Source organism: Salarias fasciatus, chromosome 7 (genome assembly GCF_902148845.1).
Source record: "Salarias fasciatus chromosome 7, fSalaFa1.1, whole genome shotgun sequence".
In the NCBI taxonomy this organism is placed as follows: domain Eukaryota; kingdom Metazoa; phylum Chordata; class Actinopteri; order Blenniiformes; family Blenniidae; genus Salarias; species Salarias fasciatus.
Genome location: NC_043751.1, coordinates 17,850,847 through 17,866,758, shown reverse-complemented (window position 1 = coordinate 17,866,758; position 15,912 = coordinate 17,850,847). Strand labels below are relative to the sequence as shown.

General features: G+C 44.0%; 1 protein-coding gene across 2 annotated transcripts in view; it reads right to left on the bottom strand.

Annotated features, from left to right (window-relative positions):
• The window catches only part of igf1ra (insulin-like growth factor 1a receptor), a 79,401-nt gene that overhangs the window by 17,350 nt on the left and 46,139 nt on the right, over positions 1–15,912 (bottom strand). For both annotated transcript variants that reach the window (XM_030097028.1, XM_030097029.1), the window contains exons 3-10: positions 7,880–8,180; positions 6,610–6,746; positions 5,320–5,464; positions 4,215–4,423; positions 4,005–4,131; positions 3,109–3,344; positions 2,836–3,003; positions 2,380–2,587 (exon numbers count right to left, since the gene is read on the bottom strand). In XM_030097028.1, the coding sequence (XP_029952888.1) occupies positions 2,380–2,587; positions 2,836–3,003; positions 3,109–3,344; positions 4,005–4,131; positions 4,215–4,423; positions 5,320–5,464; positions 6,610–6,746; positions 7,880–8,180 (1,531 nt within the window). The remainder of the gene's footprint in view (positions 1–2,379; positions 2,588–2,835; positions 3,004–3,108; positions 3,345–4,004; positions 4,132–4,214; positions 4,424–5,319; positions 5,465–6,609; positions 6,747–7,879; positions 8,181–15,912) is intronic.

The following is a 15,912-nucleotide window of genomic DNA, read 5'->3' as shown; positions in this document are numbered from 1 at the left end:
AACAATCTCAGGAGCTATTTTTATTGGCGGGGGTCCACTAATAGATCACTATGAAGGCATCTGGAAACTTGATCTATATATTTTTGTAGCTTCATGATGCATCACAAGACCTCGTGATGCTGCCTTTGGAGAGTCTGAATGGAGGAATCTCAGCATGTGCCTCCAAATTATTTAATACTTAACCTCGGTTTACATGTTTAGGAAGCAGCTTAAAGCCTACTTTATGACCTTGTTATGTATTCTGTTTGACCTCTATCATTTCATTCCAGAATTCACAGCAGTGTAGTGGTTAGCACTCTCAACTCAGAGAGAGACCGTCCCTGGTTAGAGTCCAAGAGGGACTTGGATTGTGTTCTTTGGCGTTTGCACGTTCTCCCTGTGAGTGAGTAGGTTTTACTGTTCGTCCCCTTGACTGATTGGTGGCATGATGTGTTATCTTTCAATTCTATTGTTTTATTTTAATTTTAATTATTATTTTTTTTTTATGACAAAAAAATTGATATCACTGAAAAGCTACTTTTTTTCTCCATACATTCATGCCATACAGCCTTGAGGCTTTGAGCATTTTGAAGTTGTATTTACAATACTTACAGCTTCAATTATAAATACAGGGAGATCTTGAGCAATATTCCAATATTTTGAAATTCTGTGTTTTTTGTCAAATCTATGAATGACATGATCATTTTCACATCACATGTATGAACTCCAAGATGGATTTGGAAAATCACAATGAAAGACCACTGGTTTGAATTGAGCAGTGGGTGAAATCATCATTTTAGTGTTTTCAAACTGTTCGAGATGGACTGCTATAGTTGTATATCTTTCCTCACCCAATATATTTTCAGGGATATGTATTTGTCTTTTCGAGGAAATGGGGGGGGGGGGGGGGGGATTATGCCCCCTGTTCCCAACTGATTCCTGCCAGAGCTTTTTGGGAGTCTATTTCTCTTCAAGTGTTCATCATGAGTTTCAACAGTAGGTGATTACAGTAAATAAAAGCTCCGGTCGGCTGATGACAGGTTTTGAATCATGCTAGAACGTCTGCAGAGCAGATACTGGCAGCCGCCGTCTTCGTGCAGCGGCCCCCCTCCCCTCCAGTAAATCAGTCTTCCTCCTTTATTTTCTGTTTGTCTTCAAGTGCTGATGGGGCTCTTCCCTCATTCATTTAAATTCCAGATGGATCCACTGTACATTTCCTGGCAGCTGTCTCTCTCCAGAAAAAAAAAAAAAAAAAACCAAAGAAAGAAAGAAGAGGAAAGTCTCGGACAAAGAGAGTGTGTGAGGGGAGGAGTGGAGTGGAGTGCCGAGTCGAGGGGGACAGAATGGAAAACATTTCCTCTTCTTTCTGTTCCTGTTTTCACGCACCCTCTTTCCCTTCACCCTGGGTCCAAACCCTGAACCTTTGTTAACAAAAAAAACAAAAAAAACTCCCAGCGTTCCGAGGCCTTTCCCTGGAGTAGTTTGTAATAAAGCTGGCTGTGTTACAGTGGAGAGGCTGTGCATACACTTTGCTTCGGGCCAGAGACCTGCCACTCGCCAGTCTCCTAGACAGCTATACGATAACAAATCAACACAGCCAGAAACAGGGAGGAGGAGAACTGCAGATATGTGTTCAATTACAATAGAAAGCTATGTTTTATTATTTTCTCCCCCCCCAACACATATTGATCCAATTCAATGGCAGCATTGTGAAAAGAGGGGGAAAGGTCACAGATTCAATGAGTGAACTCTGGATGTTCATCATTTCGCGATAGGGATTCACAGGATATCTGATATGAATATATGCATGAGTTAAGTGTTCAAAGCAGCAAGTACATCAAAGACCTCCATATTCGACTGGGATGGATGGATCGCACGGTGAGGCAGATTGTTCCCAAATGCATAAACCGTGTGTCCCTGTCTATCTGAGCAGTGTGTGAGAGGGGTCTTTGAAAACAATGAACGTACGTAGCCCTCAGCAAGTTAAATGATAACACAACACAGATGTCGGCGCCTATTGTGGGGAGCAAAATCTGAAGCAGCCAGTGCACAGCCCAACGAGACCCTTCAGAGTCCTTAATCACATCTCTCTCCTGGGTTTGTTTGTGTTGCCTAAATTGCTGCCTGTTAGCTCCTAACGTCTCCTGTGCCGCCGTTGCCACGGCGACAGAAAGCCACAAGAGCACTAAGAAGGTTTTGAATCCCACTCAGCATGTCTCCTCATCTGCTCCTCCCAACAAAAGGGCCGAGCCCAGCGGGGCCGGCCCGACCCCCACCCAGCCCATCCACGCCCCCAGCGCTCCCATCACGAGGAGCCATTACGACCTGGGCCAACATCCTGCATGAGGCAGCAGAGCAGACCTGAAATCAGTTCGCGGGGATCAATCTGTCTGACCATACCTCGGCACGAAGATGGCGTTGTGGAGGAAGTTCTCAAAAACTTTCAAGAAGACTCGGGTTTCCTTCTCCCGATCCTGCTCCTCCGGTGTCTTCTGGCAAGCGCAGCACGGACCCTTCTCCGCCCCCGCCAGGTCCGACTTGGTGGGCTTGGTGCTGTCCTCCATGTCTGTGAGCCCCGTGGCGGGGATCCGGATGGGGATCTTCAGCTCTGAGATCAGAAAACAAGAGAAAGCAGTCAATAACAGGCTGGTCTTTGTAAAAGTTCACCTGTTTAAGGAGTCTGACTTCGAGAATTCCAGTTGGTGTTTAAGAGTTTACGGCATGAACAGTGACAAATAAAGAACAGTGATAGAACCAATAATTAAGATTAAAAACAGAAAAAAGCATTCTGTTAAAAAAAAAAAAATAATAATAATAAGGGGGGGGGGGGGGGGGGGGGGGGTTGTTAATGCAGACCTTTGGAGCAGTAGTTGTGTTGGTAGAGCTCTCTGTCTTCAGGCTGCTGCTGCCAGCGGATCAGATAGTAAGTCAGATTGCCGTTGGGAAAGACAGGAGGTGACCACTTCACCACCAGCTTTGTAGAGGAGTTGGCGAATGCACGGGCATCGTTGGGCATAGATGGAACTGAAACATGCCCAAAGTCGTCACATATTAATATTGATATGTTGCACATATAAAGTGAAAACTATGAAAGCGGCATCACAAATTACTTAAAGTGCTGAAACTCACGTGATGGGCGTGTGCGAATGTAAATGATATCACTTTTTGCCCCAGAAATGTGTTTGTGATCCACCTGCAGGGTGATGGCCTTTACAAATATAGCATACTGAGTCCAGGGCTTGAGGTGCTGAAGACTGACTTTGGGGTCAGTCTTTTCATCCTGAGGGAGATCGACGTCGACCATATGCCAGCTGTTTGAGCCACAGCCGTCCTGGCCGTCAAACTCTGTGATGTTCTGGAAAGGGCTGGAAAAGAGACAAAAAGAAGTCACTTATTCATGCTTTGCAAATACTTTACATTAAAAAGGTATCTTATGTTATTATAACTGGCTACAAGCATAACGGAGTGGCACAATCATTGACTCAAAGAAAGGCTGTCGACACCCTCTCTGATCTCAGATTTGCTAAAATATTATAGAGAAGCCAAACACCAGTGGAAACATCTACAAGCAAAGAAAAACACAAGCAGACGCATTCAAAATAAAAGTAATGGGCGTTTCCCCAGGTCTGATCTGGAATCCATGACTCCCTCCGTCCCGAGCCTCTCAACAGGAAACTGACCTCAGATTGAGAACTGTTTGTCTAAACATTATTCATAGTAATATTGCCTTTAAGTTAAAGATTGGAAGTTTTTTTTAAATTGTTTTTTCTTTTGCCGTTACTTTTCCTGTCTTAGATTTCTTACATTCCTTCAGCTCAGTCCAAGCACCCTGGTGGTTGTAAATTAGGTGAATCGCAAAGATTTTGTGTTTGCAAAAACAAGTGGCCATAAATCAAAGACAACGCCAACTGATGGGAATACTGAAATCATTCATTCTGGCCTTTAAAATCTTCTTCTGCTGTGTTTCTCTGGGACTTCACAGTCTGCACAGAGGTTAATGCATGTTTTGTCTTCACAGTACTCACGACTCTTTGTAGTAGACGATGAAGCTGATGAGGTCTGCGTACTCCACTGGCTGGTAGCGCTCCCATGTCAGCCTGATTGTGTAACTAGATGTGATGTTGGACTTAAACTTCAGCATATGGCTCTCACCTGTAAGAGAGCGGGTCTTGATGAAGGAGGACTGCAACAACAGAGGAGATCATTCTGTCTCAGAGTCTCATGGAAATACTCACAGCTGGCTCTTTCGCCGTTGTTGCGGAAGTCCCCCTCCTCGGGCTTCACCGCTATGCCGGTCTTGTCCCACATTGTGTGAATCTCAGACAAGCACAGTTTTGGGTTTCGGCGAAAGAAAAGACGTCCAGCACGAACTGTCAGGTTGTGCTGACTCCAGTCCCACAAGTACTGCAGGTTCTGGTTGTTGATGGCGGAGAAGGAGTACGTGCTGATGACAGAGAATCAGAGGATGGTTAGAAACAACGGAGACGCTGAGGTTCAGTGGTTTCAATGGTACATCAGTGTTATTTAATATATCCTGGTTCTGGACGGGCCGCATGTCTGCAGATGTTTAAGCATTCTCAGAGCATCAACATGCATGAATCGAGCGAATGTGTCTTCACTGAGCTCTGCGTAAAGCCTGGCAATGAGCCACGAACTGCAATCAGGTAAGTTGGAGCAGAGACACAACATGTAGGAACCAATACAAACATGAGCTACCAGGTTTATTCTTTTTTTGTTTTATTTTTTTTACCACCTGATGGCAGCCTTAAGCTCTAACAAAGGTTTGCATCAGGTGGGCTCGGGTACGTGCCTAAGTCGATCCTGTTTCTGAGACAGAGACGGCGTTGTGCTGAGAACGGTCTCAGTAATGCAGCACAACACCTCCACAGCGAGGAGAATGTCTGCCATCCTCAACAGCATTCCTCTGAGTGAAACTCAACCCGCAGAGAAACGATAACGAGACGGGGGCGACAGGCTTTCCCATTTCCCATGACCTCCGTACCTTCGACTGCGGCTGATATCATGACTAAGACACTAATGGAAGTGAGAGTTTCCACTCTGCTTTGCTGCCACAGTCGTTTATCTAGCTTTTCACGTCGTCTTTAAAAGAACATTACGCTATCTGTAAATAGTGTTGCAAGACATGAGGGTTATATTAAGATTAGGCAGTTTGTGTTAACGTGCACATCTATTAAAAGAGAAGTCATATCTGTAACTTTGATAATGTGCTGGCTGTGAGTCGGACATTCCATCATGTCTTCAAATTCAACGCGGCTATGAACACTTACGCATACGCCGACGGCCTAAAAAGTGCAAACAAAAAGCACAGAAAAGCCTTACTTGTCGATAAGTTCCTGCCCATCGATGTAACGCAGACCCTTGAGGAAGGACAGCGAGCCAAGAGCATGGGAGTGTCGAATCTTCACATAGCCCCTCACTGTCTGGATCAATCCCATGAAGCTCTCCAGTTCAGACGCAATGTCGTCTGGGGACAGAAAATGAACACATCCATCACACGCAAATACAAACAGGTCTACGGAGTCCACAGTTTAAAAAAGTCCAAGACCTCGACTGCTGCTACAAAACCCAGATGAGCCCTTAATGCAGATATCCCAGAGAGGACTATTGTATGAACTTTATCATGGGGATAAACTTTTGAGCCGCACTTCCAACTGAGCAAATAAACAGCATTGTACTGTAATGTGATAATTAGGTTAGAGCGCAGGAAGCAGATGTAATGTTGGTTTTGTGGCTTTCTCTGTGCATCCCACCAGTTTAGACCACCGCTATCGCTCTAATCATAATAATTACCCAGAAGTCAAGTGGAGCCGTTTGTATGCTAAAGTCAGAAGTTGAAATACTCACAGTTGTAACATTTGCACTACTTAAATAAAAAAAAAACTATCCAATTTACAGATCTCTGATACAATCTCAATTCCATTCCTACAAATGCACAAGAGTAGTGTTAATACCTGTTCTTTCCTTGAATGGTGTTACCTAAAACATCACTCTGTCTATACAAGACAAGGAATTCATTCCTACAACATGCATGAAATTCACAAACCTCTCCTTCTAATTCACCTTGATGCATTCACTGATACACATACACTTTTACATTCATTAAAAGCTCCGGAGCATGCTCACAATTAAAATTAATGTCAAACTCTTTTCAGCTGCACTTTTGTAGTCATTGCATTTTTTTAAATGTCAGATTTACATTGAAATGCAATTACAAAACGAAATGCCAGAGCATATTTTGATACATTTCATTTGTTGTCTGTGAAATGTGCTTGGAAGGCAAATATTTCATGGGAATAAACTGAATCAAGGCCTGAATTAAACGATGCACTTCCAGTCATTTTCCAGATCAGCAACTGTACTTGAGTGCAAATTATCAATTGCTCTTTCTACCTCTGCTCATTATAAAATATTCTATGTTAAAATATCCCTTTGGCTCGCGGTCTCCAGTCTGAGAGAACTACTACTCTGAATAATCTGCTTAGTTGCAGCTGATAGAGTCCAGTCCATCAGAAATTCCTGGAATTTTATTGTAGCATTGCCAGCTCAGCCGGGTCCCAACACCACGGTACAGGTGGTGCTGAAAGCTGCGTCCTTCACCGCTGCACTCACTTCCGCGGCGGATGTTGATGTCCAGGTTGCCTTCGATGACGGTGCAGTCCTTCAGGGACTGCGCGGCGTCCACAGAGTCAATGACGGGGGACGTGCAGAACTTATCGCACAGGCCGTTGCAAGCGCTGCAGAGCATACTGAGAGCGACAGGAGCGAGAGAAAAGGAGTCAACAAGAGGAGAGGCACGAGGGTGGGAACTGTCAAACAAAGAGTAAAATCCTATGTGAAAATTTCTAACCTCATCCTGAAATTATTTGTCCACTCCCTGACTCCCAAGCATTCCAGAGAATTTATGTTAAAAAAAAAAAAAAAAACAAACCCTCAGTGCGAGATATAAGGTCATATCTCACACGGCGAGTTTAATCTTTTACAGGCCCTCAAATGAACTCTCTTTCTCGAGAAGGTGACTCATTGTATTGACCTCCCAGACAAAATAGCAGCAGCACGGCCAAAACGTATCCAGAGAGTCTGCATGAAAACTTAATAAGACCAGTCAAGCAGGGGAAACCGAGGCAATAAAAGAGCTCTTATCTGAGGTGAGAATCAAACACGACAAATGTCAAGTGCTAAGACATCTCACTCAAATCTACACTTAAAACCTTTGCGTCTGTAAAATCTATCAGTGCTAAGTGCTGAAAAACAACAAGGCGCTACCTCCAGCACATTTCACTGTTCCTGAGCTTGCTCTGAACCTCCAGCACTTCCAGTACTGAGACCTACTTAAAGAAAGCAAGGTTTTGAAGGTCCGGTTCAGGCTAAGTTCAGCTCAAGTATACTTTATGCAAATTAATTCTTTTGGCGTCAGTGCTCTGTGAACACAAGCGGCTTTACAGTATATGATTAGTGAAGTGCAAATGTGCGTCTATTTGCAGAACTTCAGCCGGGAAATGCTGCCGTTTTCCAGTTGCCTCTGACCTGGGGAATCTGGGCTGTTTTTCTCATGTTGCGAGAAGCGATAAAAGATCCACTGGTTACACTATTCTTGTGAATGAAATGTGGCATCGTCTTTCTTTGTTTTTTTTTCACTCAAAGGGGCGAGCTCAGAAACAACCTCACTGAATACATTCATACTGTTTCGCAATGCTGCGGTGAACCAGATGCTACAATCTGTGACGTCCGTGCCCTGACATGAATGGAAAACAGAAAAACATGAGGACCCGGGGCTCTCCAGCTGAAAGCAATAGGTTCACGAAACCACAAACAGTCCAACTTGCAGTACACATGATAAAGAATGAGTGTTACAATCACAATCTGAACGGTGAGTCTTTACCGATTGGAGTCGTTGCGGGTGAAACCAGAGGGACAGTCCGGCATGCATTCTCCGCCGTGGATGACAAAGTGCGTGTCGCTGGGCAGGTGCACCTGAGAGCACAGCTCCATGGTGATGCAGCGCCAGCCCTCGAACTTGTAGGTGTCTGGGGGGCAGTCGGGCACGCAGCGGCCCTCGTGGTAGTAGTGCAGGCAGCCGGCGCAGGCCATGTCGTTGTGGGGCTCGGTGCAGCTGCCCAGGCACTGGCTGTGGCAGCACTCCCCTCGGTCGGTGCAGGCGAGCTTGCAGTGCGCCGGGCAAACTGACGGGAGACAGAAACGATGGGGAAAGAGGTCAGGTTTAGAACGGGAGAGAACAAACAAAACAACTTTTCCAGCAACGTCACGGACGATAAAGGTGGAAAATAACGCAGATATAAAACAGACTGTATTTAAAATGTCGAGGAAGATGTATAAGAGCTCCACAACAGGATGAGTAACAACAAGCAAGGAAAGACTGTGAAGATATCCCATTGCTGTTATCTGCTTGGTTACAGAAAACAAATAATCATGTTGAAGAGGAGCACACTGGAGTCCTCTATCACTTGTTGAACACACAAATGCAATCTAGTACATCTTGTTCTTGGAGCTTAAAGCTATGAACACTGCCTTAAGATTGCTAAAACTATATTTATAACAGGTCTGAGTTACTGAAAGGGTTGTAATGAACTGCATCAAAACTGATTCAAATGTTTCCCCGCCCATCTGGGAGGAATATCGTACAGTCAGTGCACCACAGCAGCCCAAGTCACCGCGTCCTTATAAATACACGACGAGAAAATTAGATATAAAGGTACATTTGTAATCTTTCAGAAAAGAAAGGTTGTCTCTGCAGTCTTTTGTTTTTGAGTTGCACCAAGTGAAGATATGTTCAGTTGTAAAGGAATAAAGCTTTACTGAAGCCATCAGTCAGTTCAACTTAGAGATATCACGGTTAAAATCAAAGACAGTCTTGTAAACAAAACAGCAGCATTTTCTTCACTCCATATTTATTCTAGCTCTCTTCATTAATAAGCACCAACTGGAGCAAGTGGAATTCTTTTAAACAGACCCAGATTCAGAGGTTTACACCCATCTGTCCTCAGTCCTGGGACTGACTGACTAATAAATGAATCAATATTGAGAACAGGCATAACAGCTGGCAGAAGTCCTCAGAGTTGTGCATAACTTGCTTATAATTACGTGTGAAAAAAAAAAAATTCAAACTGTAAAAACACTGCATCAACATTTTTTTCTGAAATGAAATAAGCCCAGCCTTTGAAATGTTAAAGTAAACTGCATTAAAGTAAAGAGCAGCCCTTTGAAGTACATCGTCTACCAATCATTTCTACGCGCTACGCTGAATATTTCAAACATCTCTCTTAAGAAAAAAAAAAAGGTGTTGCTGCTTTTAATTTGCTCCATCCTCAGCTCCGACCTGGTTCATTTTGGGTCAGATAGCTATGAGTAATTCATGTGTTAGACATCACGACAATTACAGCATTTTCTCAGGAGTAAAATCCATGTTTTTGTCTATTCCATCAAATTAAGTCATTTCTGTCGCGCATCTGCCATGCATGAAAACCACTGACCTAGGCTGGCATTTTCGCTGAAACCAACCCTCGGAAAAGGCAATAACAGTCTTCAGTAATTCCCAAATGAGAAAATCACAATTACATCAACAATAAAACAAAAAAATGCCATGCGCTCAAGCAAATAACTGCAAACAACGAGGAAGATACATGAATATCTGCTGCTACACTTTTTACAGGTGCTGAACATGAAAACATCTAACATCATCTAGCTTCAAAAACAGCATGATTGCACAATATTATTTTTTAAAGCCATTCACATTGAAGCATTCAGTCAACTTTGCAATACATGTTATATTTCTTTAGTTAATAAATGCCCCGCTGTACAGAAAGAAACCCAAGAAATTGAAAAACGAGGCTCTTCCCTTCTGTCACTACAGCTTCAAACAAACAGTTAGTGCACTTCCTTTTAGGCTGGCGAGAAGCAAACAATGATGGTGCACGGTGTTTCAAATTAAGCTTGAGCATTATGAATAATAGAAGCGCCTCACTGTTTACTGGGCAGCACTGAGAAACCAAACAGGCATAATACGTTATCAATAATGTCGCATTTTTCCAGCCAGAGCAGAAACTGCATCCAGACAAGCTGGTCAGATTCATCACACAAAGCTTTCAATATAATCATTAATATCTCAAATGTCATCGATGAAGAAAGGGTCTATTCAGCACAGAAAAGACAAACCAGGAAGTATTTTTTAAAGAAATAATTCATCGTCTTTCTGACAACTTGTGCTCTTTCAACCAACGTCACACTAAAACAATGATTCTGTGTTTGCAATGTTGAAAAAAAAAAACAAAAACATTTTTGACTGTAGCCTATTTGCAGAAGAGCTCTTCAAGAAAAACAGATGTAAGAGGAAGAAAGCAGATGTTTCCCACTGTTCACTAATCTTGACACACTGCAGGCAGGGGTGTCCTAGTTTCAGATGAGTCCACCCCATAGAAAGAGCACCTGGAGTGCGTCTGTGTTTGCGTGTCTGTGTTTTGTGTGTGCACGCCTTTGTGTGTGTGTGCGTGCGTGCGTGCGTGTGTGTGTATGCAAAATCATACGAATGACTGTGAAAGACGAGGGATTTTCTGCTAACTACAGTCGATAGAGGAGTTCTCTCATCAGATAAAGAGCTGCTTGAAATGAAGAATTCAGGCTTCGCGTCTTAAATCTCTGTCAACCCATCAACTTTATTTGCGAGGCAGACAACGTGCAAACAGCGAAGCCCTGGCTGACCTCCACGTCCGTTTTGTTGTTTATTTTCCGGGGGGCCTTAAGTGTTTACTATTTATTGTTATGTTCTTTGTTGTTGCTGCAAGACAAATTTCCCCACACGGGCAATAAAAGTGAGCTGGACTACACCGAACTGAGCTGAAATAAGAGGCACAGCACTCCTGGTTTCTTAGCAACCGCCTCCTGGTGCAAAGCCAAAGCTGAAAGGAAATGTGCACACATGCAGAAACGCACATTTCACCAGTCTCTTTCACGTGTCCCATTATGATTAGCAATAGTGTGACGATGCACAAAACACTCAATCTATGTTTTAATCCTCGTTAAATTGAATAAAATACGGACATTACAGAGATGGATGCACGTGCATGTGCGCATATGTACGCTAATATGTGAAAATTTGCATGACAAACTAATCAAATGTTCTGTTTTTTCAGTAACAGAGCACCTCATCTCATTTGTTCTGTTTAAGTTTTTTTTTTTAACTGCTTGGTCTACATTCAGTTCACATGAGGTTCGAGCTGATTCCAGGTGTCTGGGAGCGAAAAGCAGCGTACACTCTGTACAGTTTATCAGTCCATCAGAGAGCAAACACAGACAGGCAGGCAACCACATCACCTTTCGGCAGCAACAGGAAACAGGACCACCCGGAGAAAAAGCAGCACATAGGAAGAACATGCAAACTTTATAGGGAAAGGTTTCTAAACCCAAAATCAATATTGGTATATATTCTTTCTGTGAGGTCAAAGAGCTTCATCTTCAACCTCTGATGATTAATAAACTTCATCCCACTTCACAAATCATCTGTGTAGGTCAGAAATGTGAACGTGCACTTCAGAAACCCTGCAAGGCAAACACACACTCCCACAGTGCCAACTCCAGTTTCACTTCACAAGGGAAGGGATACTGATCTCTCTCAAAAGCCTGCCATTTTTTTACTCACAGACATTTAAAATTAACAGTGTAGAAAAGGTGAAATGGTTTGAGTGGAAAATTCCTTCAGATTTTATGACAAAAGAAAAAAAAAACCAACATAGAATTTTTTTTCCCAACAAAAGAGGCAGAGGAATCAGGAATCAATCAGTACATTTATCACATTTGCATTCATCTTACAAGACAGCATTCAGCATTACAGCATTCAAGTGCTCAGAAAGGCACCTATGCGATGGCACAGTAAGTGGGGTAAGTTCACTATGAGGCCTGTCTTGAGCTATGTATAGCTTTGCACTGCGCACATGCTCCGTCAGCCTGGGAGTCGAGTGGCTCTGTGACGCCTTATGAACAGTGTATGTAACTATTCTGGAGCCGGTCCAAAACAAATGGCAACGGCCTTTTTTTAAAACTACCGCAAGAAATGCCAACACACGCAGGTTTACACGTAACAGCTGTGATTTCATTGGAAATGTGATACTGACATTCGTTTGTTTAAAGCAGGCAGATTAGTGTTGCACATTTGCAGAGTTGGGTAGAGAGCGGGAGATAAGTAAGGCTTCATTTAACTTGGAAAGCTACCAAAAGGGGGCAGCCAAGGCAAACTGTAATGAGACTTATTGGAGGAGGTCCACTCCTTCCGCATCATTTTAACAGATTCCTCAATGAATAAAAATTCCAAACATGCATACCTTCGGCCAGAGGAGAGGGGAGCGAGGGGGGAGCCGCTGCCTGAAATCCATATAAGTCGACCCGGTTTCACTGCGTGACCAAACAACCCGTGGTATCAAGGATACAATCCCCTATTTATAGATGCTCCTAATGCGGCCCTATTTCCACACTGCTGCTCTCTACACATAGCTATGCAGGGCATTGTAGGTTTCCAATACTTCAAAAGGAGAGGGACAACCTAACAAGGGTCTCCTCTCAAAGAGAAGTCGTCATCGTCCTCCCTGTGGTCCCCTGAGTGGAAGCTTAATATGAGCAGGAATAAATCAGAGGCATGAGCAGGTTGGCGTTTCACCCTGTTTAAGTGCACATGGTGGTACAATCAGAAACTACTGTGAGACTAAATTGCACAACAATTTTTCTTTAAAACAATAGTCTGAAGCTTGCAGACTCAAATATTGCAAGTTAAACTGCTGGGAGTGGGGGTAGGGAGGTTTATAATGTTGTTCCTCCCATACAGTAGTTACACAACCCCCTCCCCTCCTGCTCTTTCCCTGTGCAAACACAGTCAGGTCAGACACCAGAGCCAACCACCAGCCTGCCCCTGCTGCTCACCAGAGCACTGCGACACGAGGAGTGGCCGTCCCCGTCTCATCGATAGTGAACAAGACAGCGGTCAGCGCAGAGAGCCCTCCTTCTCAGTCTCCGGCGCATCCCGAGAGAAACTATTAAATACAGCAGCAGGCGGGGAGAGGTGTCACTAGCAGGCTGAGGAATGCACGAGTGTGGTGCATTGTTTGTTTTCATGGTCAAAAAGGCAAAATCCAGTGCCTGGATTGTGTGAACAACCGACAAAATATGCCAGGCTGCAGTGGATCCAACAGCAGAAATTTCAATCGGCAGGAAAAACTTCAGAGATACAACAAAAATCTTAGGGGAAAAAAGATATTTAGAGCGTGTTTTTAAAAGTCTGATCAACAGTATGCACAGACGCAAGTTCTTTCTACAAAATCAGGCTCATATGACCTATAGCCCCTCACCATGCCTCACCCCTCCCCTAAACCTTCGGTGTGTATCGACGAAAAGCAGCTTGCATCTCATAACAAGATGGCTCGATTTCAACACTGTCTGCGGAGTGTGTGTGTGCGTGTGTGTGTGTGTGTGTGTGTGTGTGTGTGTGTGTGTGTGTGTGTGTGTGTGTGTGGCTGGGTGAGAGGGTTCAGGGCTGGATTTTCAAACAACTGCATCACTTCACAGGATAAAAACGCCGGTGCCGGAGAGGAAAAAGCGTTGCAGTGCAGCAACGCTCCTCATCTGAATGCGAGTCATGTTGTGTTTGCTGGAGAGCATGCTGTGTAAGTAGACTACTACACTGTTTACATTGGGAGGCTGATGACACGTTTACTGCCAGCGGGCCGCTGCCACCTCTGAAGATGAAGTATGGTGTGAAAACACAAGAAATGCCGAGGAAAAGGATCGACCCCCCCCCCCCGCCTGCAAAACCAATCAGAGACGTCAGCCGCCGTCAAACGCAAAAACGAACCGGGAGGAGATAAAAATGTGTCATTCTTCATAACGCATCAAAGCGCGGTATGTTTCCCTTGTCATTGAGGACAAGTAGGAAGCGTGACAGACAGTTGGGAAATCATTCATTATTCACAGTGGGGCTCAAGGGAGGGAGGGAGGGGGTGTCTGGGACAGCGAGGGTGGGGGTTAAACTGGCAGCCATCTGCTGGACCAATCGCAGGCGGGCAGGGGAGGTCCTAATCCCCATGATTGACATGTTATTGAGTCTGGAGCAGAGACGGTAAACAAGTGCTCTCTTGAGCACGCGTTGGGAGGGGGAGCGGTAACCATAGTGATTAAGCATGACTTTTCCACAGATCCAGAGAAACCATAAGTTAAGGAAAGCTTTTGTGACGCTATCCCTGTAAATGGTGTCTTTAGAGGAAGGATAGTGAAATTTGAGAAAAGTCTGCTACAGCAGTTACATAAGGCTGAGATTAAATGTGAACAGAAGTCGAATACAGCGACAGAATATATACTGATGTTTACATTCACAAGGTCATCACAAAAAAACTAATAAATACCGCTGGAAATTTAAATATCTTGTCAGTTATTTCTACATGTAGATAAACCAAAAAGTTAAAGACATTCTCAGAAAATGTCATTGTCATAATCATGGCCTTTCATTATGGTTTCAGATTTTCTAAATTCATGAGCTGAAGTTTTGAAGAAAATGTATGAAAGTAATACATTTAAGTTTCACTGTATTAATTAAATTATGTAAAGAATGTACTTGTATTTTAATTTATTTGGATTTACATGTAACGAGGGCGCAAATTGTTTAATTCTGTTACTGCAAATGGCATCCTACTATATATATAAAACCAGCACAAACTTTGTTGAACCTTCTTGCTTCTAGTTGTCAAAGTGCTCTCTGCAGATACTGTACATTAAATGCCAGTCACACTGCCTGCCCTTGCTCTAACAACTTAAATTGGGCCATCACTCCACTAAGACATAATTAAATTTATCTCTACATCACCTCCATTTACTAAAGTAGTCACTCATTTGCACACTGAAGTAGTCCACTGTGAGGAAGCAGACCTTCTGCTGCTGAACTCAGGTTACTATATCAGAGAGCAGACAGTAAGATCGTAGAAAACAGGGCGATCATAGGTTGCCCTCCCCGCCCCCCCCACCCCTCACTCCCTGAGCTCCATCAGGCCACATCCTCATCCAGCAATCCGATCCTCCCCAGGAGCCTTCGGTGGATCACTCCAGACACTTGTTTAAACCACATCAGCCCGAGCGGCTTGAGAGAGAGGATGCTTCATCCACTCACAGCCAAAGGCAAACCGCATCAGAGATTCCAGCGCCGTCTCAGTGCTGCAGCGACACACTCTCAGGCGCTGGGACGGACCGATCTAATCTAAAGTGGTGTTTTCACCTTTTCAGACAGAGCGTGTGTGTGTGTGTCTGTCTGTAATGCAAGATCGACCATTCTGCTGATCGGAGGATGTTTTTGTTTTAGAACGAGAACGCCGCGCAGCATCGCGGTGTGATTTTTCTCACGCAGACGGCCGGCTCAGATGTGACTGGCTAAAATCTCCGCTCGGGCCCGAGCACAAAGGTGTGTGTGAGCCCGTTCCTCCCGCTCCCCGTGTCTCTGGGTCTCTTCCACTCCCGTGCCCTCCAAAGAACAGCAACGTGTTTTTCACACAACTATGTGCTGGTCTGTGTGTTCAGGCATGCATGGCATTTCCCCTCACTCGCGCTCGGTCACAACAACAACAACAACGTGCGCACATGCACACACGGACCCACACACACACCTTCCTTAGGCCCTCAGGCCTGAGCCCAATTGGCAGCTGCTGCTGTTGTTGTTGTTGCTTTGTTATGATTTGCATATGATTTTTTTATCACTCCAAAGATGGTCTGACAACAGTTTAGAAACAAGTTCAAATACGACATTTCACCCAATTCATGCTCCCACAAAAAAAAAAAAAAAAAAAAAAAAAATCAAAACTTTCTATTTTTAAAATATTTCATAAAGCAAAGCTGGCAACTGTCATGTGAAAAGTGTCTATCAAATACTGTCAT